General features: G+C 39.2%; 1 protein-coding gene, 1 long non-coding RNA gene and 1 pseudogene across 14 annotated transcripts in view; 2 read left to right on the plus strand and 1 right to left on the minus strand.

Annotated features, from left to right (window-relative positions):
* The window catches only part of LOC111329350 (uncharacterized), a 24,674-nt gene continuing 1,059 nt past the window's right edge, over positions 1 to 23,615 (minus strand). For 4 of the 12 annotated variants that reach the window (XM_088754665.1, XM_088754662.1, XM_088754661.1 and 1 more), the window contains 7 exons: positions 17,509 to 17,559; positions 12,249 to 12,317; positions 10,640 to 10,801; positions 9,994 to 10,071; positions 5,741 to 5,799; positions 4,523 to 4,651; positions 1 to 3,964 (listed from right to left, as the gene is read on the minus strand). In XM_088754665.1, coding sequence (XP_088610791.1) covers positions 839 to 3,964; positions 4,523 to 4,651; positions 5,741 to 5,799; positions 9,994 to 10,071; positions 10,640 to 10,801; positions 12,249 to 12,317; positions 17,509 to 17,557 — 3,672 coding nt within the window. In that variant the 5' untranslated portion in view covers positions 17,558 to 17,559 and the 3' untranslated portion in view covers positions 1 to 838. Of the gene's footprint in view, positions 3,965 to 4,522; positions 4,652 to 5,740; positions 5,800 to 9,993; positions 10,072 to 10,639; positions 10,824 to 12,248; positions 12,318 to 17,508; positions 17,571 to 22,176; positions 22,251 to 23,615 lie in introns of those variants that run through there. The other 8 variants (XM_088754663.1, XM_088754660.1, XM_022934042.2 and 5 more) reach the window with 7 other exon arrangements.
* LOC148735426 (uncharacterized) lies at positions 15,709 to 16,498 on the plus strand. The gene is made up of 3 exons (XR_015999115.1): positions 15,709 to 15,754; positions 15,856 to 15,881; positions 16,369 to 16,498. It is a non-coding gene; the product is annotated as an uncharacterized LOC148735426 (long non-coding RNA).
* LOC111328770 (melanopsin-A-like) overlaps positions 22,070 to 23,615 on the plus strand; it is a 9,681-nt pseudogene continuing 8,135 nt past the window's right edge. Inside the window, exon 1 of the transcript XR_015998607.1 lies at positions 22,070 to 22,115. The product of XR_015998607.1 is annotated as a melanopsin-A-like (transcript). The remainder of the gene's footprint in view (positions 22,116 to 23,615) is intronic.

Genomic DNA, 23,615 nt, shown 5'->3' on the forward strand with positions numbered 1-23,615 from the left:
TGAATGAAACTTTTTAATGAAAATGAAATAGTTGTAAGACTCTGATTGAAAAAACTACCTACACGACCTACTAGCGAGATAAGCTGCTTCGCTCTACAAATATCCCTAACTAAATCTTGAGCAAAATTCAATCGGAAGTCAAACGTACAATCTACCATAGTTCACATACAATTTGGCAACACACTGTGGTGCAGTTTGTACTATGCATTAAGAAAATAAAGTTTTTGACTGAGGAATTTCGCCTTAAAGGCCTAACCAAGCAATTCGTTTTGTCACTGACAGCCGAGCTATACTGCTAAAGACATTCAGGAAGTTCTCGTCGCCGGAGAAGTTGGATACAAATAGTTGTCAAAAAGCCATCAGCAAGGATCTCCTCTTCTCTACAAACAGGTAACACAGATCAAAAACGTCAATTCTAAATATCCATTTTGACATAGGTTTAAATGCATTCCTAAAGCATTAAATTTTTTTACCCACCAATATTTGTAGAACTATCAGAAATCCATGTGGTCAGCGCCGAACAAGCCAATTGTCCACTAACTCATTTTGAGATTCATATGGTGTCATTCTGTTCTGATTAAAGCCTTCCATTATACTTGGATATCATTTTGGAGCTCATTTCAAATTACACGTTGGGACTCCGTGACTAAAATGATATCATCTTCGAAAACTTAAGAGCCATTTCAGTTTCCTGCCCTCTCACTAAAATTAATTAGCATAAAGATATACCTTGGCGAGATTACCTGCCTTCGTGCAAACGTGCTCTGGGCTTACTTCAAAGTATATCATCAATTAATATTGGCCTACTTACATTTGACAATATTCAAGAATCTTATCTTTAATTTAATTCCCATCTAACGTCATCCCCAATGAGTACAAAAGGTGCCCAGTATTTCACATGGCTAAATTGTTTAGACTCTTTCATGCTCTTCACAGCGTGGTCAAGAGCTTCACTGGCCAGCCTCCCACGAACCAGTTCTTCATAGAAATACTTCATAAACTCAAGAGTTGCCTCGTCATCTATCGCCCACAACGACACAAGAACAGAGCGAGCACCGGCACCCAAAAACGCTCTTGCAATTCCAACCACTCCCTCGGCCTTAATCTCTCCACGAGCACTGTGACAACAACTTAACACAACCAGCCTTGCTCGTATGTGAGTATCCAACACATCTTTCATTGTTAGAATAAAATCCTCCTTAACAAAGGGCTGTGATGAGCAGACACTTCGTGGGGCTAAAGCAATTTCTCCTGTTTCCATTCGGCCGTGTGCTGCAAAGTGCACCAACCCAACAGAAGGAAGTCGTCTCAATACCTCATCTTTTTTTGCTTCTTCACCGATTAGAGGATCAGCGCCAAGGATTTTCCCGATCATGGCTACTTCTTCTCTGGCAAATGGCAGTGGATCGAGCCCCAGCTCCTTGTAAAGATCCTCCCCCAAACATGGATCACCCACGAGTAAAGCGCCCGTCTTATTGTGGAAGTCATCTGGGTAATCGTTAATCAACTTCAGAGTAGTTAGGGATGGAATCATTCGAACTCGGAAAGACTCACAGAGATAATTTGACTCGGAATCCATCAATGCAGCAAAAGGAACTAACCACAATGAGCTCTCAGGAACAAAGATAAGTTCAATGCCATCTACGAGATCGGCAATCGGCTCAATGATAACGTTATACAGTATCCGAAAAGTTTCATTCGGTGAGCATTCAGGAGAGGTATCAGCATGGACTGACCTTTTCCTCACCAATTCCTCATTGCAGGGCTCATCAAGAGAACGATTTTCGCATTTCAAAACACCTCTTTTAAACTCTCTTGACACTGTGTTTACTAAGCTTCCAATAAAGGTATTGACATCTTTGAACAAGCCATAATTACTTATCTCAATACTTCTCAATTGAATATCTTGAGAGCTTTTGATAAACCAATAGTAGATTTTGCGTTCCTTATCATCTACCGCCATAAAAACTGTATTTGATACAACACCGCCGACAGAAACCTCAAAATCAGAACTTGTTGGTGTGTGAGGGCGAGGTTGTGTCTCTTCCGACCCATAATTAAAGAAAATAAGGTCATTGAGCGCCTGTGCACGTCCTTGTTCAGCACATAGAAGTGCATCCAAAATTTGATTTTGTTTTAAATGAACACGCCACAAACAAGTATATGCGTTCCTGTTCATGTTGCGGTAGCTAATCTTCCAATCATCTTTGGACCGCATGCTGGCTCGGACACCTTCAAAGATTACCACACAAGAACGGTACAAGTTAACGGCTCTTTCTAGGTCCCCCAAGTTCCAGTAGTCATTTCCGAGATTGTAGTAGGTCATCCCCTCTCCAGCCTTGTTTCCCACTTCTTTGGCAATTTTTAGATAACGTTCATGATAATAGATGGCTCTTTCGAAATCTCCTAGGCTTTGGTAAGCATTACCGAGATTACCGTAACTACTTCCCTCTCTAGCCTTGTCTCCAACTTCTTTAGTAATTTTTAGAACACGTTCGTAATAATGGATGGCTCTTTCGAAATCTCCCAGGCGAAAATAAGCATTACCGAGATTGCCGTAACTATTTCCCTCTCCAACCTTGTCTGCCACTTCTTTGGCAATTTTTAGATGGCGTTCATGATACTGGATGGCTCTTTCGAAGTCTTCTAGGCTTTGATAAGCATTGCCGAGATTGCCGTAACTGATTCCCTCTCCAGCCTTGTCTCCCACCTCTTTGGAAATTTCTAGATCACGTTCATGATAACAGATGGCTCTTTCGAAATCTCCTAGGTTTTGATAAGCATTGCCGAGATTACCGTGACCCTTTCCCTCTCCAGCCCTGTCTCCCACTTCTTTGGCAACTTTTAGTTGACGTTCATGAAACTGGATGGCCCTTTCGAAATCTCCTAGCCTTTCATAAGCATTGCCGAGGCTCCCGTAACTCCTTCCCTCTCCAGCCTTGTCTCCCACTTCTTTGGTAATTTTTAAATGACCTTCATGATACTGGATGGCTCTTTCGAAATCTCCTAGGCCTTGATAAGCATTGCCGAGACCTCCGTAACTAATTCCCTCTCCAGTCTTGTCTCCCACTTCTTTTGCGATTTTTAGATGACGTTCATGATACTGGATGGCTCTTTCGAAATCTCCTAGGCTATCGTAAGCATTGCCGAGATTGCCGTAACTATTTCCCTCTCCAACCTTGTCTGCCACTTCTTTGGCAATTTTTAGATGACGTTCATGATAATGGATGGCTCGTTTGAAATCTCCTTTGCAACGATAAGCATTGCCGAGATTCCCGTAACTTTCTCCCTCTTCAGCCTTGCCTCCCACTTCTTTGGCAATTTTTAGATGACATTCATGACACTGGATGGCTCTTTCGAAATTTCCAAGGGAACAATAAGCTTCGCCGAGTTTGCCGTAAGTCTTTCCCTCTCGAACCTTGTCTCTCACTTCTTTGGCAATTTTTAGATGACGTTTATGAAACTCGATGGCTTTTTCGAAATCTCCTAGGCTAAAATAAGCATTGCCGAGATTACCGTAACCTGCTCCCTCTCCAGCCTTGTCTCCCACTTCTTTGGCAATTTTCAGATGACGTGCATGATATTGGATGGCTCTTTCTATATCTCCTTGGCTATGATAAGCATTGCCGAGATTGCCGTAACTATTTCCCTCTCCAGCCTTGTCTCCTACTTCTTTGGCAGTTTTTAGATGACACTCATGATACTGGATGGCTGTTTCGAAATCTCGTAGGTAAAAATAAGCATTACCGAGATTTTGGTAACCATTTCCCTCTCCAGTCTTGTCTCCCAATTCTTTGGCAATTTTTAGATGACGTTCATAATACTGGATGGCCCTTTCGAAATCTCCTAGGCCTTGATAAAAAATTCCGAGTTTGCAGTAACACGCTCCTTCTAAAGCTTTGTCCCCCATTTCAATCGTATAGAGGCCGGCTGTTTGAAGTAGTTGTTTGTTGATTTGTTTCTCCTGTGATTTGAAGTTAAAAATATTTCAATCATTCACTTACCTCTTTACCCCTCGGCCTACCTATCCCCAATTTCCTTTTTTTAATGGCCAATTATATGAGCCAGACTTGTGCGCCTATATGGTGCTACCCGATTTATCAACTCAAGCTATCTGGGTGTGGACTGAGGACATTTCTCTTTGAGCTTTCTTAAGGATGAAAATTGTTTTTATCTAGTAGTCGGGCCTCGAAGTTTACGAATGATGATATTTTTTAAGTTAAACGTAAACTTAACTTTGCAGTCTAAGAAAATTGAATAATTAAATTCAATACTTGTAATTAGTCAATAAAGATTGCAGAGTGAAAAAATAATAAGAGAACAGCGCTCGGTCAACGACTTCTGAGGAATACAGCGGCCAATATATCTCAGATTATAAACATACTCCAGACATCACAAACATAAGAATTGCTTTCTTATGTCTATGGAAACATCGAACTGGTCCTCTTGCACGGAATCACACCAATCAAATGTCTCTTTCCCTGTTACTTCCTGGTTTTTAATGTCGTAAGTGTTCGCTTACCTCGCTCTTTGCGCTGTACTCGTCACGGTTAGTCTTTACCTCGTGTTTAGTTCCTGATTCATCTGTCCCATCAGTTGGCTCACTTGCACATTGATTACACAAATCAAGTAACTGCTTGTTGTTCTCAATCTTTACAATATCAAGTCAAAGAGTTCGCCTCGGTTCAGTTTTTTCGCACAATAAAGATTCAAACTTAACTAGGCTCATGCCAGCAATTATTCCAGTGTAATTAGAATAAGCCACGAGAGCTTAAAGTAATACAACCTGAACTATTTCAACTTCTACTACTTCTATCACAAGTGGTGGTGGTAGTAGCAGAAGCAGAAGCAGCAGCAGCAGCAGTGGCTCTATTAGCACCACCATCGCCCTCGAAAGCTTCATTGCCAGAATTATTACCATTAGCATCTCTGCTGCCACCACTTCTACCACCTCGAGAAAAACTACCAGCACCACCACCATTGTAAACTCTCCAACTCCCCGCCCTAGCTACCGCCAGTGGCACTTGGTCGGCAAATTTAAATACTAATGCCGACTACCCGAAAAAACGCAGCGCTTGCCCTACTGCCAGTGCCATTACCACCCCGACTGCCACAACAAGTGAGCGGAGTCATACGCATGATTGCCAGGTAAGCCTCTCATAAGCTATTCATCACCTGAGCCATTCTCGGCCATAACCTTTGGTGAAAAATATTTCTCTAACCTCTTTTTCCGCATTTGGGCAAAAATTTATCCATCCTTCTGATCATAAGTGGTCAGCCTATAAAACCTAGTTTTTCTCTTAAACCTATTGCCTAAGTTAAATGTAGAAGGGAAAAGTAGTTTCAGTACACGGAGGGTTTTTAAAGTCACCAATCAGGTAAAGACATTATCCAGCAGGGCTCAGCTCCTGTCAAAAGAAATTACAGAGCTCTTTTTCAGGCTTAAGGTAGCCCATGATAAGAATTCGGGTGGATCAGCACCTATTGAGTATTGTGATAAGAGCGCTGCAGTTATGATATAGTTTAGGACATAATTACTGTAGAAGGTTTAAACCCAAGACTGTTTAGGATGAGATTTGTTGTTGGACATGTTGACCGTCTAAATTACAACCAGAGTCTTTATATCAACCACATTCAACGCCATACACGAACAGTCTATTTTACCCTTTTTGACTCAGGTAAATTAGGGACAAAAATCTCTATATGTGATATGACCTTTTACTTATTCGTCAAAGGATACTTTCTGACACCAGTCAATGGCTTCTTGATACAGGTGAAGCTGGACACATGCACTGGCCCCTTAATGAGAGGAAATTTGAATATTTATAATTATAATTTATAATTACAATCCTTTCTGACACCAGTCAGTGGCTTCTTGATACTGGTGAAGCTGGACACATGCACTGTTCCCTCAGAAAGAGGAAATTTAAATATTTATAATTATAATTATAATAAATAGTTAATAGTATTCGTATTACATATACTAATAATACCTTAAAGTTTACTTTTATAGTCAACTTTAATTTTCTCTAGAAAGTGGTCAAAATTAAAATCAAGACTCGTGACCGAGTAGGCAATACTCGCTGGAGAAGAAATGTAAAAAAATCGAACGAGTATTTCGATGAAACTATCAGTACTTACAACTTGAACCTTAAAATACAACTTGACTACAGGGCTTTCTTGATTAATAAAATACGGGCAAAACTTTCAGCATGCTCATTGGCCAACAACATGTCAATCAATCCCAAACAGTACAGGAAGTTGACATTAAGTGAAAACTAGGCAGTCTGAGACTGCATGTGGTTACTTATGAAGCACATTTTTAGAGCATTGAACAGGAAATAGAGGTTGTGCAATAATTGTTATGATAAAAGGTAGTGTTGTTCACATGCAAAACAGAAAACCTGTTGCAACCCACATAATGATACTACCCCTTTTCAAAAGAGAGTGACAACTCAAGATTGTAGTGAGTAATTGACATTCAAGCAATAACTAAATGGTAACAAATGATCATATAAACAAGAATAACAATGATAACAATGGTAATAATAATTAAAAGAGGCTTTCTCAAAAACCTCACGATTTCTCTGTCCTCTGGGCTCCAATAATAATTAAACCACAATTCTTTTGATTTTGCCTGTTACTTATTTCATCGCAATTCCATTTTCCATTTTTACGAGACTTTAGCTAGACTTTGTTTTATACAACAGGGCATTCACGCTTTAGGATACTCCGTCATTGCGCTTTTATAGGATATTCCGTCATTCTGTGTTTTAGGATATTGAGACGTTCAGAAATTCCACCGATCCATCATTCCATCGAATAGGATCACCCTGTGAACTCAAGGTATCGTATTTTGTAACTAAAATTACACGTCGGCGAGGCAATTTTTCCTTTCGTAAACGGCCCTTTCCATTTAAAACAGTCGTTGCCATTTGTCGAAACAGTCGTCGCCATTTCCAATAACAGTCGTTGCCATTCATCACAGTTGGCGCCATTTGAACGCGTGGATCGTGCTCGAGACGACGATTTCGCGCGGGATTGTTGCTCCCAGGCACCACGCATCCATTCCCACCATTTCCAACCAAGATGGCGGATGAACACGAAAATATCAATCAGGGCAATCTCCACGACGAGCACAGTCCAGATGTCGATCCAGATGAAATTGAAAGAGAGCATGACAGGAAAGAGAAACAAAAGTCGATAAGAAAGCCTACGGGCTGAAATTCTTTCTTTAAGTCGGTTGCGGTTAGTATTACTTTGCATAACGATAGAACACTGTCTCTTGTTTCCGTCCCGTGCCTACACTGCATGCACGATTTCTCCTGGACAATTACAATTATTTCCAGGAAAATTTCATTACAGTACCTGTATTACATGACCTTGCAACGATGTGTGGGAGCTTTGAACAGCAAGAAAAGCATCAGAGATTACAGTATGAAGCAAAAATGGCAGATATTAGATCTGAGCCCACGTAAAAGCGGATTTGTTTCAAGGTGCATGGAATCGAGGCACTTGGACCAAAGGCTTTGTAAATTCTCAAAGGTATTACTGTATATTTCAAAACAAATCGCATTTTCCGCAATGCTTTTACTTTTATCGACAATCTGAAGTATTCAAAAGGCAAAGATAGCAATGGTTACACATTGTATTGCATTCAGATGCAACAACCGGAGCGATAAACCACATTACAAGCATGTCTCATGGCATTCGCTGCAACTGAACAACAAGAAACTTCTGGCGACTTGGCTAGTCAAGATCAAACGGGAAAATACGCCCGTAAGTAAAAATTCATTTTAATACAGTGAACATTTTCAAAAGTAAGGCTTTTCCAAGTCATATGCTGGTCGGAAAGTAAGTCTTAAGTCAGACTCAGTTCCGACAATATTCAGTTTCTCCGAACAGAAAACCAAAAGGAAGGCTCCGAAGGAAAGACGTTCGATTGATGATGACTTTCCGGCCGGCTGGAAGCAGATCGAGTCCAAAATTTGGCTTTCCAAACCAATATAACGTATTCATAATAAATTGGTTTCCCGCCAAAACTTAAAACTGCATTTTATTTAGTAACCACGATGTTGTTTAATTTTTAAATTTTGAAACAGCCACTGTAATTTTATAGTGTGTTCATGAGGAGGATTTACTTTATTCCGATAAATTCTAGCTCCTTTGGGTGAAATTGTGTATTTTGTGTTATGCAGAGCTGTCATGGGCTTCGACGAGGGGAGGGGACGAGGGGACACTGAGCATACCTGGGAGAATATGGGGAAAATGCGAGGAATTCACAATGAAAATAAAACGACAGTGAGGAGTGGGGGTTGTGCTCAAATGGTAACCTAACCTACAGGCAAATGGTTAGCCAAAATTAGAACTAAAATTATAAGCATAGTTTTTTGTAAATGTATTGAGGTAGACGGCACTCCATGATCAAAGCCGAACTTTGTCACTCTCCAGTTCCCTAACCCCAGAGTAGGAAAAAGTGACTAATCAGGGCTGTAGCCAGCGTCAGGCAGAGGGGGCAAATGCCCTCCTTAAATCAGCTAAATTTTGATTGAAATAGAAGTATTTTTTAATATTTCTGAACTACAATTTAAAAACAAAACATTGTGTTACAAAATCTTTATTGCCCCAGTTTATGATTTGCTTGAGGAGCCAGAAGTCATTATTGTTCCGCACAGTATTTTGTACACAGTTTCCTTTGCTGCCCTGAGTGAAAAGGAGGGAGCCGAAAACCTTTCTGAGACTCGTATGATCCGTGTTACCTGAAATGGGCAATTGGTATTCTTTACTCTTACGGCAAGGTTTTTCTGCAGCTTACTCTGTGGGTCTTTAGGAACTCCAACGACGAGTATTATGCTGACACCGGAAGTATTTCTGCATTACATAGCAACTGGTTGGTTTTTTCTTTGTTTTTATCTTCACTTTTAATCCATTTATTGCCTCAAATTCAGCCATCCAGCTCTCCACATCATTTTCTGCCCTGCCTTTCGTTGGCAATCGATCTTTAAACTTTGACTCGCTTCCTTGGAGATCACCGTCACGTCACTTCAGGAAGTTTCCCAATAACAAGAAATTTGAAGCTCTCTTTATTAGCCTCTCGTTTTCGAAACACTTAGTAACTTCCTCTATGGCTGCTTTAATTGGATCGTTTGCGGACAAATTGTCGTGAAGATTGCTCTGATTGATATTTTCGTGTTCATCTGCCATCTTGGTTGGAAATGGCGGGAAATGGTGCGTGGGGTCTGGGAGCGACACTCCCGCTTTCACTCCCGCGCGAAATCGTCGTCTCAAGCACGATCCACGCATTCAAATGGCATCGACTCTAGTGAATGGCAACGACTGTTCAAAATGGCAACGATTGTTTCGACAAACGGCAACGACCGTTTACGAAAGGGAAAATTGCGTCAGCGAGATCGAAATTATTTTGAGGTGTTTATCGTCTTTATATTTTCACGGAAAAAACTAAAAACAATGCGCATGTGGCTATACGTCAGAAATCCCAAATGGAAGAAACTCCACCGTGTATCGAGTGTGAATGTGGAACTACTAAACTACTCCGAAAAGACGAAAAATTGCAAATAGCAACGAGAAATATAGGGTAAAAATTGGGTCACGTTTGGGAATTCTATTGTGACTCACCATCACTCGCTCTTTTATCCCCTAAAAATTTGGCTTAGCCTCTTTTCATATACATGTAGGAGACAGCAGCCTCAGAAATATTTGAAGTTGAGGGTAGAAAGTTGTAACTAGTAGTCATATCTCGTTTCTCGTGCAATTTGGGATAAACCGTAAATTTTTAAAAACTACAAATTTCACTCACCCTACGGGCTTATGTAATTTGGTCAGCCTTAGAAAAGTTTACTCACCCAGATTTATCCCAAATTTCACTCGTAATCATGTGATTACCTATAGGAATTCGTAGTACAACCTCTCAGTCATAAGTAATAGTAAAAACGAAAAAACTTCTCCATACCTTAGAAAATGCAAAGAACTTACCATTTTCTATGGCTTTAACAAAAGTTGGTTCCAACTGAACAGAAGCTGTAGCATCATCCAAAGCTTCTTGATAATTTCCTGACGGAATATTTCCGAATGAGTACATGAAGTGTAATACTCTATCCTTTGGAACGGGCATAAACATTTTCACATTGCTCATTGGCGATAAATTCTATTACCTGACTTTATCTTACAGGAGGATCTGAGTTCCGGACAGTTTGTCTACGTATATCATATTGGCCGTTTGTTTTGATCCAATAGTTAAAAGTTCACTTCCTACCATTGGTTACAAAGGCTATATAACACACTATGTGTTAGTCTAGCGGTATGCTAATTGATTGGGGTAGTACGGCCAGTACGCATGAAGCTGGTGACAGGGCCATGCAATGGACTTGTCTTAGTCAGCACTTTACTAAACTTTCCTCTCAATCACATCCATCGGACCTGTCTGACTTATAGTCCCCTTAAGAAAACTCCCTAAATTGGTTAAGCTTCCCATATTACCTTCATTGATTTTACGTAGCTCGACTAGCAAAGCAACAAACGCGTTTCTTCCGCACAGAACTCGAGCTGTAAACTATTGCATTGAATCCTTATGAAAATGAATACAGAACTGGTATATTAGGAAAGAGTGATGAATTCTTACCCAAAGACAATTGAGCTGCTGCCCTGTTGCTATAGAGCGTGGCGTTGACTTGGATGTCTTTACAATTTACTTGCAGTCCCTCCGTATAGAAGTGTACTGCGTTTTCAGCCTCTCCTTTCTTGTACTCGTTGTCACCATCCTTCAAGTAAACCTCTGCCATCGCTAACAGAAAAGCAGCAAACATCTACAATACACATCATAATTCAAGAGGGATACAAAAGCTATTATCTCGAGATATACAGCTTTGTTATGTATTTTGGAGAGCTGCAGTTTGACCTAACTGTCTAAAGTTAAAGTTGTGTTTTTGACAAACAAAATACTCCGTGTCTTTCCTGTTAAATGATTCTTAGTCGATCCAAGTCCCTTGCCATGTTCCTCTGGCAATGAGGGTGTGGAATTCTAATTAATTCGGTGATTAGGGGGCCATACTGAATATGTTGTATCTATTCTGGTTGTTATTCTTCCCTTTGAAAGTAGCATCATCAAATTGTGATGTACTGTCCGACTGTAACTCAACCAGAACGTCTACTGCGTCTGAGAAATATTCAGTCAAGTATCTTTGTTACATATCTATAGGCTCCGTAGTGCCACGTTTTAGAACAAGGTTAAGGTCAACTTTGTTTCAACCAACAGTTTCAAAACCAAATTTGCTTTTTTCATTCGATGGCTCACCAGCCACATTGAGGACGTAATGTATCAATTAGGATGGAACGTTTTTCAAGCATTGAATAACATTGGCAAGATGATTTAAGACAACGTGGATTGAGGCGTTCAGTGGAAAAATGGTCAAACTCTATCTTTGATATATCTTTTTTCATCGAATCTAAAAGTAGAATGTAGTCTGCGGAGAGGTAAGATTTTTGAAGGTACGCTGATTGATACAGGTTTCCAACCCGGTACGGCGGTACCGACTTGCTATTTTATTAAACAGATATCCCATAGTCAAATTGATGTTATCAGCAAAATATACTGGACTCTAATCGAGGCGGGAGTGAAAGGAGGAACAAGAGACCAAGGGAGGGAATATGGGAAAGGAGATGCAGACGGTGGCTATCACTTGATGAGATGCACTGAGGAAAAGAGCAGAAAAAAGTTTGCATTGGTGGTCCCTTGTTCATGACTATATGCGCCCAAGGGAAAGAAGATAAGCAGTATTCGTTCTGAGCCGAAAGGGATTGAGTCCAATCCTCCGCACACTCCAAAAAATAAAGCTCCTTAGAAGTTGTCAGCAGTTCGTTCCTACTTCTAAAGTATTCTCTGAGTACTACAAATTTGGCGTGGAAATGAATTTACTTCCAATTTAAGAACTCGACTCTGTAACATAGCAATTCATCATACAAATGAGCCCATTTTCCGTACCTGCCTGAATATCATCTGCTAAATTTAATTTCAAGTCACCAGATCTTACCTAAAGTTTCTCTGTGGCTAGTAACAAAGCATTGCGTTCCTTTTCAAACCTTTGCACTTTAAAAGCAAGACAGTTAATGAGTATTTCCGAAGGGATTCTACTTTCATTTAACATCATGCTTGAGGGTGTGGATTTCTAATTAATTCGGTGACTCGGTGGCCAAACTAAACATGTTGTATCTATTGTAGTTGTTATCCTTACCTTTTAAAGTAGCATCATCAAATTGTGATGTCCTGTCTGACGGTAACTCAGCCTGAATGTCTATTGCGTCTGAGAAAAAATTCAGTCAAACTACGAGATTATCATAATATGTCTTAGCTGTAATATCTTAGGTCTACTACAGCAAGCGGCTGACTACATCCACGGTTGGTCTCAGCAAAATCATCTACAGTCAAATCCAACTAAATGCAAGGAGATCCGCACATACTTCAAGCGCACTCCCCCTTGCTTCTCTCAGATGTCATTAGAAGGGGTCGAGTTCGAAATGGTATCTTCGACTAAAGCTCTTGGCGTTATCATAAGCAGTGACCTCAAATGGTCTGCAAAAATCGACTCAATCACGGCTAAGGCTGCTAAGAGACTTTACCTCTTAAGACAACTTAAGCGCGCGGGTATTGCTGACAACGATCTTGTTAGAATTTACGGTAGCGTTATAAGATCAGTCCTACAATATGCATGTCAGGTCTTTCGCTCTTTCCATTGAGCTAACCACCTCCCGGCTAGCTCAATGGATAGAGCGCCGGACTGTTGAGCGGGAGGTCGAGGGTTCGAGCCCCGGCCGGACCAATACTCAAGGTCTTAAAATTACTGAGGAGAATGTGCTACCTTTCTATAATATCAGGAAATGGATAGACATGCTAGTCTTCTCGGATAAGGACGAATAAACCGTAGGCCCCGTCTCCTGCAGGGTTAGGGGTAGGAGACGTTAATTTTCCGCGCACGAGAAATACTGTGTGATGAATGTCCTCCCCTGGGGTGGGGTGGGTGGGTTACAAGTCTAATGCGCATTTGATCATTTCATGTTAAAAGGCGCACTATTAATTGATGAATTATTGAATTATTATTATTATCATTGCAATCTACCATTGCACCTCTCGGATGAAATTGAACACATTCAGCGTCGTGCGTTACGCATAATCTTTCCGGGTTGTAATTATAAGACTATTATAATGAAGGCTGGCCTACCAACCCTATACGATAAGAGGCGCACATTGTGCAAATATCTATTCAATAAAATTGCCCATGGCAGCCATAAACTCAGCCATCTACTCCCTACACGTTCCCAGCAGATGTAGATCTGGTGGCACCTTTACTGCACCCGTGTGCAAGACTAACAGATTTAGAGACAGTTTTTTTATTAGCCACTATGTATTTGTCTTATTGCATTGTACATATTCACGTAATTCAGTTATTTGACTGCAAAGTGTTTTCAATAATAAACGATACTATATGGCGATACTATATCTATAGGCTCCGTGGTGCAACATTTTAAAAGTTACCAAACATTTTATATCTGCACAAACATGTTATATCTGTTATATCCAAACATGTTACATCTGCACCTCTAGAAGGGATATTTAATGCCTCCTTTTCCACTGGAATTGTCCCAGATCTATTTAAAATAGCTGAAGTTATCCCTGTTTTCAAAAAGGGTGAGCAAACAAGTCTAAATGATTATCGTCCAATTTCTTTTCACGCAATATTCAATAAACTGTTAGAAAAGCTGATGCACAAGAGAATATTAGAATATTAGAAATATTAGAATAAACTAATTTATTGCAAGCAGTTTGGCTTCCGTGCAAACCACACCACTGATCATGCTATTATAAGTATCATTGAATTGATTCAACATGCAATTGACTGCCAGGAATTTTCTTGTGATATATTCTTGGATTTCAGTAAAGCTTTTGATACTGTAAATCATAACATCTTTATTGAAAAACTAGATTACTAAGGCATTCGTGGAGTAACCAAAGACTGTTTCGCCTCTTATCTTGCCAACAGATATCAATATGTTTCCTTGGTGCAAACTAAGTCTGAACTGCAATCCGTCTCTTGTGGTGTCTCTCAAGGCTCAGTTTTGCATTCCTTATTATTTCTTATCTATATCAATGATTTTAGTAACTGCTCTGAAATTCTAGATTTTCATCTTTTTGCAGATGATGCCAATCTATTTTATAAACATAAAAATCTTAAGATCCTTGAATCCAAAGGAAATAATGAACTAGTAAATATTCATACCTGGTTAAGTGTTAACAAACTTTCACTTAATATTGAAGAGTCAAATTTTATCATCTTTTACCCTCCACAAAGAAAGTTACCCTTTCATGTCACCCTCTCTTTAAATGGCATAAACTTAAACCAAGAGTCTTCAATAAAACATCTAGGTATTGTAATTGATTCTCATTTATCACGGAAAAGTCAAGTAAGCTATATTGCTTTAAAGATCAAGCAAAATATTGGGATTCTCTCTAAACTTCGTTATTATGTGAATTTAGACATTTTGATTAAACTATATTATGCCTTCACATATCCCTTTTTAATCTGTGGTTTAATCTCGTGGGGAAACACTTATTCTTCGACTACCCAGCCTTTGTTTCTCTCACAAAAGAGAGCAATGAGAGTAATGAGAGTGATAACTTTCTCTAATTTCCATGAGCATTCTAGTCGAATATTTAAGCACTTCAATATCGTTAAAATGCCTGACCTTGTCATCCTTAATATTGCAGCCTTTATGTATAAATTTACAATAGACGTCTACCATCTGTGTTTGATACTTTTTTCACCCAAGTAAATAAACAATACTTGAAATGGCTCGAATTTTTCCTATTCTTTACCTAAAGTAAGAACAAATCATGGAATATTTAATTTAAGGTTTAAGGGCCCCAAAGTATGGAACTCAATAAGTGAAAATTTGAAAACCTTATCAATCCCAAACTTCAAGGAGTCAGTAAAATGCGATCTAGTCAAAGAATATTAGCTACTTAATATTGTTTTCCAGTTTGCCGTAATCTAGTTTTCTGTTAATTTCTGTAACCTTTTTAGGTACTTCTTTATTTAATTTGTAGTTTATAATTATATAGCTGTTACTAGGTGCCGTAGACATTGTGCTCTTCTTATATTAATGCTTAGAATCCATAAATAATTCTAACTATTCTAGACTTCCTTAATATCTTATAAATTCCGTTTCCTTTTTCTTTTTTGTTATGTGTGTGTGTGTGTGCATTTGTGCTTCAATCTTCTTGCTGACCTGTATTTTAATTTTCTTTAATGCTGATGTTAACTAGCTGTCTGGCTCCGCAAGCCTCTATGGTTATTCCAGGCTGCTAGTTCTCCAATTTTATTTCTAATAATTTCTTTCAATTGTGTAACTTTTTTGCTTAGAGCAAGTCTGAATGCGAGTACAAATAAAGACTATCCAATATCTGAGTAAACATTTTATTCAATATCTGAAAACAAGGTTAACTGAAGGTGAACTTTGTTTCAACCAACAGTTTCAAAACCGATTTTGCTATTTTCATTCGCGTGCACCAGCCACACTTAGAACTTATTAGAGACCTTAAGATTTGAGGACGTCATCCGTCTAGGACGCCTTCGGAAGTTCGTTTTCACCTAAAAATGACACTGCGCATGTCTTTGTGTGAATGGGACGGCGTTTGACATTTGGCGAGTACGCCATTTTTTAAATTTCGCGTCGTGCACAAAACGTGAGTATGTGTTTGGTTTTGGAGCTGAAATTATTCATTTCTTTCGCCGTTTTCGCTGTTATTTGGTATAATCTGTTATTAACAGTGCTTGTTTTTTTCAGAGATAGACGATGGATTCCAGTTCCGAGTAAGTAGACTCCACATGTTTTCCATATAAAGAGAATGGAAAAATTTATCATATTGAGCATCAATTTATCATGTCATGTGAGAGGTCGGCCGATGTAAGTAGAGTGTCGTTATAATCAGAAGTCAAACTCGCAGTTTCTACAGCGAGCCTAATCAAAAGTTTTCGAGCGCTGCAATCTTTCTTTTGAAGTCTCGATACATTTTCCTCCTGTTTGCCATGTTTACCGATTTATTCATGAATTGGTAATTTACATTGTTACTCTTATGCCGTTTCCGCGACTTGAGAATAGATATATCGAAGATGCTTGTTTTCTCGGCTTACCTTTAAAGTGATTTGAGCCTCACGTGATTAAGACTCTCATATTTATTATCCATGCAAGTTTCATCCCACTACAAAGAATACTCATTTCGAAAGACTCCATTCCATTAATTTTTTTATACTTTATCAGAGACCAGCTAAGTTCAGGATTTTAATTATATTTCGTCAGGTAAGCCAAGAACATCAACCAAGAGAGGGATGTCGTATTTTTTTAAGGGAAAATCTGTCTTACACTCAGTCTCACTTTTATCTTGCAATGTAAATCTTTCATAATTCCAATAAAGATACTGTTGATTTTTCGACTTGTTAACATCATGCAACAACAGAAATTCATCCTCATTGTTGATTTCCTCGCAAAACCTTAAAAGAAGTTCGTCCCGCGCTTTCCTGAAGGACGCTATTCTCGACCTGGTGCTGGAAAAAGTTCGCGTCTTGTTTACCTTTTCTTAAGTCTAACTTTCCGCACAAAGAACGGCGTTCTCGCCCCAGTCCTTTATATGCCGTTAAGTCCTAGTAGAAGACGCCGTCCTCAAATCTTCCCCTATTGTAAGGTCCCTATTGTATCAAATAGGATGAAACATTTTTCCAACATTGACAAACATTGGCAAGATGATTTAAAACAACGTGAATCAAAGTTTTTAGTGAAAAAGTGGTCAAACTATCTCAAGTATTTGGCATATCTTTTTCATCGACACTAAAAGTAGAATGTAGTCTGTGGAGAAATAGGATTTTTTCAGGCACGCTGATTGATAAAGATTTCCAGCCTTGTGTCACGGGTACCGACTTGCTATTTTATTAAACAGACATAAACCTGACATTCCTCTACGGCTAGCAACAAAGCATTATGTTTATGTTTAAACCTTTGCACTTCAAAAAAAGGCATTTAATGAGTATTTTCAAAGTGATCATCGTGCTTGAGGATGTGGAATTCTTATAACTCCGTGTCTCGGTGACCAAACTAAATATGTTGTATCTATTATGGTCTTGCCTTTTAAAGTAGCATAACTAAATTGTGATGTATTTTCTGACGGTAATTCAAGCTGAACCTCTATCGCGTCTAAACAATATTCAGTCAGTCATCAAGGTTATGATACATCTTTCTTTTGGCCTTCAGAAAAGGATATTTCAAGCTGCTTAGACGTTTAACGAGTATTTCTCAAGTGAGTCTACTTTTATTTTTCATCGTGCTTGAACAGAAGTATCCAACACTGTTCTTCTTAATCAAGCTGTAATCTGACCAATCTGGAAATTATAATTAAATGAAACTATCCAAAATAGAAAATGAATCGTAATCTGTTTTCCCTCTTACCGTCTGTATATTTCCCATCATCAGCGTTCACCTGACCACCTTCCGCCATTACTGCAAAAGAACTAAATTTTAACTTTGTATTATCAACTATTGGTTCCTTCCTCCTTTGGATCTGCTATGCTTATACCAAGAGGAACCTAGGGCTATCCTCAAAAATTCAAATTTTAACATTTGCACCTAATTAGTTTCAGATAGTATACCTTAATGGGCAAAAATAAGAAGATTTCATATATTCTCAATAAAGTAACTGTTTTTATGGTTCCCCTGCATAACGGCTATGTTGCCCGAGCATGTGCACCAGTAATTTTAATTATGGGAAACGTTTCACAAACACTTTCAATAGTATCAAGAGTTCGTCAAATTAACTTTTGATTTAAGGTCTAACTTGGTCACAACAGAAAACCTTTCAACCGGAAAAGGGAGAAGATCCCAGGATTCACTTTCTGACAAAGCCTTAACACCTCCTCTACAACCAGATCCTCGCCTTGTATTGAACCATGTGTCACTAAAAGGCGTTCTTATAGCAACCTCGTTCCCAGGGCCTTTTTCCCTTAGTTGGGCCCCACCCCCAGCTAAGGGAAAAGGCCCTGGGAACGAGGTTTTCTTATAGCAGCCTAATAGAGAGGAATATGACATGTCCATGGTGTAACTACGGTGCGCTTTCTCAAACGCTATGGAAGTTTAATATCTCAAGCATAACAGGGAAACGGGATAAATGTTATGTAAATATTCCGCTGAACTGCTTAATACAATTTTACTTCAAATGTAAACATTGTGAAAAGAGGTTAAAGTTTTTCTGCATGGGTCATTTCAATCACATTTGGTTTACAAGTAGGCGTTGCTTCATAATTGACAGTAACTGACTGATACTGCCATTTGGAGTTAATTCTATCTCCCCTATTGAAAACTGATCAAGAAGAAAAATTGTACAAAAAATTTACAGATTGTAAGAGTTTCGTAGTTTGATAACGAAAGTTGAATGTCAGAAAGTGTTCGGTTCCCCTTATTCCAAAAATCGATAACAGCCAGTGAAATTCGTAACATCAAGTGTATGCTGTGCTCTCAAGAAACAAGCTTAATGCAAGGAATTGTTTACTGACTTATTAAGCCTCATCTAAACTTTTTAGTCATCAAAACTGCGTTATGAATACAAAGGCCTATTTTGTGTTGGTCTACTTTGACTGTTTAATTTAGCGACTGATGCGTAAGATAACCATTGACAAAGCTGCCAACCACTCAGTGACCTAGCTAGTAGCCTTTAAAAGTCCAAGCTACAAGTGCATCTTTGCTTTGCTCAACACGGCACTTCAAAAGGAAAACATTTGCATTCACTGAACACAAATATCTTATAGAATTAACCCTACAACAATAGCTTTCCCAGCTTTACATGTAATTTGGTCTTGAGTTTCTTTGTCAGGTAGTGTGGTTTTTCGCAATTCCTAAGGATTGAAACGAGGTCAGCCATTTTGTTTTTATTAGTTCAACCTCGGACCGATTTTTCTAGTCTTTAGAGGCAACCTTTCTACAGTTGAAAATCGTCAAATCCTCACTTCTTTGTCACCTACAAAGCCTGCACGAATTACAAATATGTTTAGGAATCACTAAAAGGAAACAAAAGTAGAGAACAGACACAGTGGACATCATAAGTTACATGATACCATTCGCTCTCTTTTCGTGTAGGCGTAGGTAGGAGATGAGCTTATAACTTCGCCTTGAGTTAGCTATCCCATCCTTCTTGAAATATTTTAAAAACTATGAGCTGAAAGATGATATGTCCACGGTAAACTGTCGAATGTGAGCGAAAAATCAAATCCAACCATTTATGTGAAGATTAGTGGACTAAACATGCATGTGGTTTGCAGCGTTACGACTGATGACATGGGATATAATTACATTTAGATATATAAGAACTTTACGTTACTATATAAGGTGACGATCTATCGTCTATAGAGCCGCAAACAAGTTACCTCAGTTCTCCTTCCAGTAGATTCATCGACCAGATTTATGCCCGTTTGAATTTAAGGTGGCGATGTGAATCTGATAAACCTAACGCAGCCAATTTCGCATCTCCGCCGTCAGCAGACTTTGACAGTCTCTTCGCCGACAGAAATAATATTGCCCTGATATCGTAAGCTGACAAAATTTACCTACTTTTGAATTCCATCACTGTAGATTTTTTTAAACACGAAAATATATATAAATTCTCAGACCTCTGTAATTGCACCACGGTTTGTGTCGCTGAGTTATCGAGAGGTTGAAGTTATATCACATCTACTACAACCAAACTCTTACCTCGGCGTTTCCGAGTTGTTTTTTCCTCCCTTAAATAACCCGTAATGTATTGCAAGACTTTTGAAATATCCGACTGCAGCTATCAAAGTATACGTGTCTGGAAAGAAGAGCGTTTAAACATTTGAAAAGTAAAAATGGAAGTTTCCCAACAGTTTTGTTAAGGGGTTTTGTTAGGGGGGTTTGTTATAAACTGAAAGCGGAAATCTTCATGTCATGAAACGCTTGAAGTTGTTCAAGCTGGATAACAGACCTTTTTAGCTTCATGTATCGTAGATAGGTCACGTGGTTTGAAATGGGTAAACAAAATTCGCGGCTATAGCGATTAACTACGAAGCGTAGAGAATGGTTTACTCAAGTTTCGTCACATCTGTAACTACCACAATATTTTCACTAATTTAAATTTTTCTTTTCATTAATACCCTGTGGATTCTAAGCTTTATAAGTAAAGTATCCATGCAATATTTATGCAACTTGTAGTCGCACGAACTTCTGTTTATCTGCGTGTAAATAGTAAGAAACCCGGAAAAATAATTTTTTCTCACCTCGATTCCAGTTTATTCTACTGTTAGATAAAGTAGGTGAAGGTGCAATAAAAACAAGGTTTGATGTGTTAGTACTGATGACAAGAGATGCAACTAAATTTGTCATTCATCTGCAGTTTTCCTCGCTCTAAAGTTGATTGCGCTCTAGGTGACCCTGCATAAATTACAATGTCTCCAGGTTGAGATCCAGTTGTTGAATGCTATCAACCTACCCGACTCTTCACCGAGTTACATTCTGTGTAAACGTACACTGCAGAACAAAACTAAGGGCGGCCTCAACATTGCAAGTTGACTAAACTCTATTATTGTTAAATTTATTTTTTCTCAGAAAAGTTTTGCCAAACGACATAATGTTATAAATTTGCGGACATTGGTAACTAAAACTACGTATATGTTGCTGAGTTAAAGGAAGGGAGAAACTAATCATATCCACTAGTATCCTACCACAGCCAAAATCTCACCTCGGCGTTCCCGAGTTCATTTTTAGTTTCGTTTATTAGTTCTACAAGCAGGATTTCGGAAATATCTAGCTGCAACTATCGAAGTGGAATTGCCGAGACTAGCCTGCAGAGCTGGCGTTCTTGTGGAGTTTTGGCGAAAATTAGGACTTTGGGATTTCTGTTTTATTTTCCAGACCGCGCGTAAAATGGAGCGAGGCGAAAAATTAGGAGGCGGGGGGAGAGGAAGAAGAGAGAAGGGAACGCCTGCCAGCAGCACTTGAAAATTTGAAAAACGCCCCCTAATTAGATATGCAGGAGCAACGATAATGCGCAAACAATTGGCCAATCAGGTGGCGCGACGGAAGTGGATTTTCACTTCAGTTGCTTGTCAAAATTTGTTGTTATTCGAAGGGAAATCACAAGTGTCAAAATTTGTGTTCACATGTCGCCGAACGAGAATTGTCAATTTTGCGGCTGTAGTTTTAAAGTTAAATACGGCTCATACCTGTCATCAGAAAATTTATTTAGAGCATCGAAGAGAAGTGATGCTTATGGAGTAATCTTATCAGACGTGTGTGGTGAAATTGGCATCGAGCTCATTCAAAACAACGAACAGTTATCCGATCGCTGTTGCAATCTGTGTGCTAGGAAAGTCAGAAACTTGGGACAGCTACATGCATTCATCCTTAAGAAAGCAAATGGCCAATGCAAAAATCCAGAAAAGCCCAAAAGTGCAAATAAGCGGCAATTAGATACGCCAAACAAATCTAGCCCGCAAGGAGGAAGAATAAAGCCGCTCGTATGTGCAACCATGTAACAGTGTTTCTTCGTGAGAAGCTGCTTGACTCGCACCCCAAATCTAAAGAATAATGCTTTTACCAAAGCCTGACGGTGAGACCGCCAACACATCTTTATTTCTGGAAAGTTGAAGTAGGCATCTTGCTGTTCTTGTTTTAAAACAAAGTTTTCTAAGGCATCAAAAGTAGCTAAAGAATCGTTCAACGCAAGATCTATCTCTTCTTCGCTAAATGCCATATTGGATGTGATACATAAACTGACGTCACATTCTGCTGTCAATAAAAAAATACTGGACCAATCAGAATCGCCCGTTCGTGAGCGAACGGGTTATTCAAATTTTCAAGTACTGCTGGCAGGCGTTCCTTTTCCTAGCCCTAACCTCTCCCCCTCCCCCCACCTTCTAATTGTTCGCCTCGCTCCATTTTACGCGCGGTCTGGAAAATAAAACAGAAAGCCCAAAGTCCTAATTTTCGTCCAAACTCCACAAGAATGCCTGCTCTGCAGGCTATGCCGAGACGCACCTCAGTTTGTGTCGGTGAATTATCAGAAACGCGAAACTATTTTAAAAATCACATCTACTACTACTAAAATCTTACCTCGGCGCTTCCGCGTCCTTTCAGTTTCCTTTACCAGATTAACGAGTCAAACGAGAAAAGTTGATCGGATAAACCTACAACAAAACTTCTGTTGGTAAGATTAATATCCACCTGAAACTATTGAAATGAACTTGCTCAGACGCGCGGGAAAATTCACCTAGATCTCGAAGATATATGTATTTTTGCAGACATCTGTACTTGCACCTACAGATGGTGTCGCTGAGTCATCGAGAGGGAGGATTTAATCACTTCTACTACAACCAAACTCTTACTTCGGCGTTTCCGAGTTGTTTTTACTTCCCTCAACAACCTTTATTACAAGACTTTGGAAATATTCTACAGCAGCTATCGAAGTTTATAGCTCACCACTAAATTTTCTTCGTTTCTTATTGATTTAAATATATCACGTGACGCGATAGTGTTCATCCGTGGAAAGACACTATTATATATCACTAGGATATTTGCTATTATCTGCTATAACACTATTGATTGCTATATCACTATTATATATCACTATAAATATTTGCCCTCGAACCTTCGCTTCTCGGGCGAATATTTCTTTTAGGAGCATCAAATTTCCGCGGGGCAATTATCAGTCCATAGTTCCTTGACAGAAGCACTCTATTATATAGTTATAGTTCTCCACTAAATTTTCTCCGATTCTTATTGGTTTAAATCGATCACGTGACGCGATAGTGTTCATCCGTGGAGAGACACTATCAGCCCATAGTGCCCGTCCCTGGAAAATACCCGGATGGATAGTGTCCGTCCACGGAAAATACCGGATGGATAGTGCCCGTCCGCGGAAAATACCCGATGGATAGTACTCATCCGTGAAAAATTTTGAATGGTTTGACGGCCGCGAAGTTAGGAAGATCGGAAAAACAGTGAATTTTCAGTTCTGACAGGTATAACGTATTATTTAGCTAACTACGACTGCGAATTATTGACATTTGTGACAGGCTGTACGCTTGAATGAATATTTGATTGATCTGCATTTAGTGGGTTTTGATTGTTTTTAAATTGGCGCGCGGAAGAAAATTTAGTGGTGAACAATAAAGACAATAGAGTGTTTATGTCTCGGAACTATCGGTCTGATAGTTGCCCCTTGGAAATTTGATGTTCTTAAAACTAGCATATTTGCCCTCGAAGCTTCGCTTCTCGGGAAAATATTTGTTTTAAGAACATCAAATTTCCGCGGGACAACTACCAGCTGATAGTTCCTCGACAGAAACACTCTATTGTTTAAATATTCGCCTGGAAAGAAGGGCGTTTAAACATTAAAAACGTAAACAGGAAAGTTTCCCAGCAGTTTTTTTATGGGGGCTCCCCTACGATTAGAAACTGAAAGCAGAAATCGTCATATCATAAAAGGCTTGATGTTCTTCAAGCTGGATAATAGACGTTTTTAGCTTCATACGCCATAGATTAGTCACGTG

The sequence above is a fragment of the Stylophora pistillata genome, chromosome 3 (genome assembly GCF_964205215.1).
Source record: "Stylophora pistillata chromosome 3, jaStyPist1.2, whole genome shotgun sequence".
NCBI lineage: Eukaryota > Metazoa > Cnidaria > Anthozoa > Scleractinia > Pocilloporidae > Stylophora > Stylophora pistillata.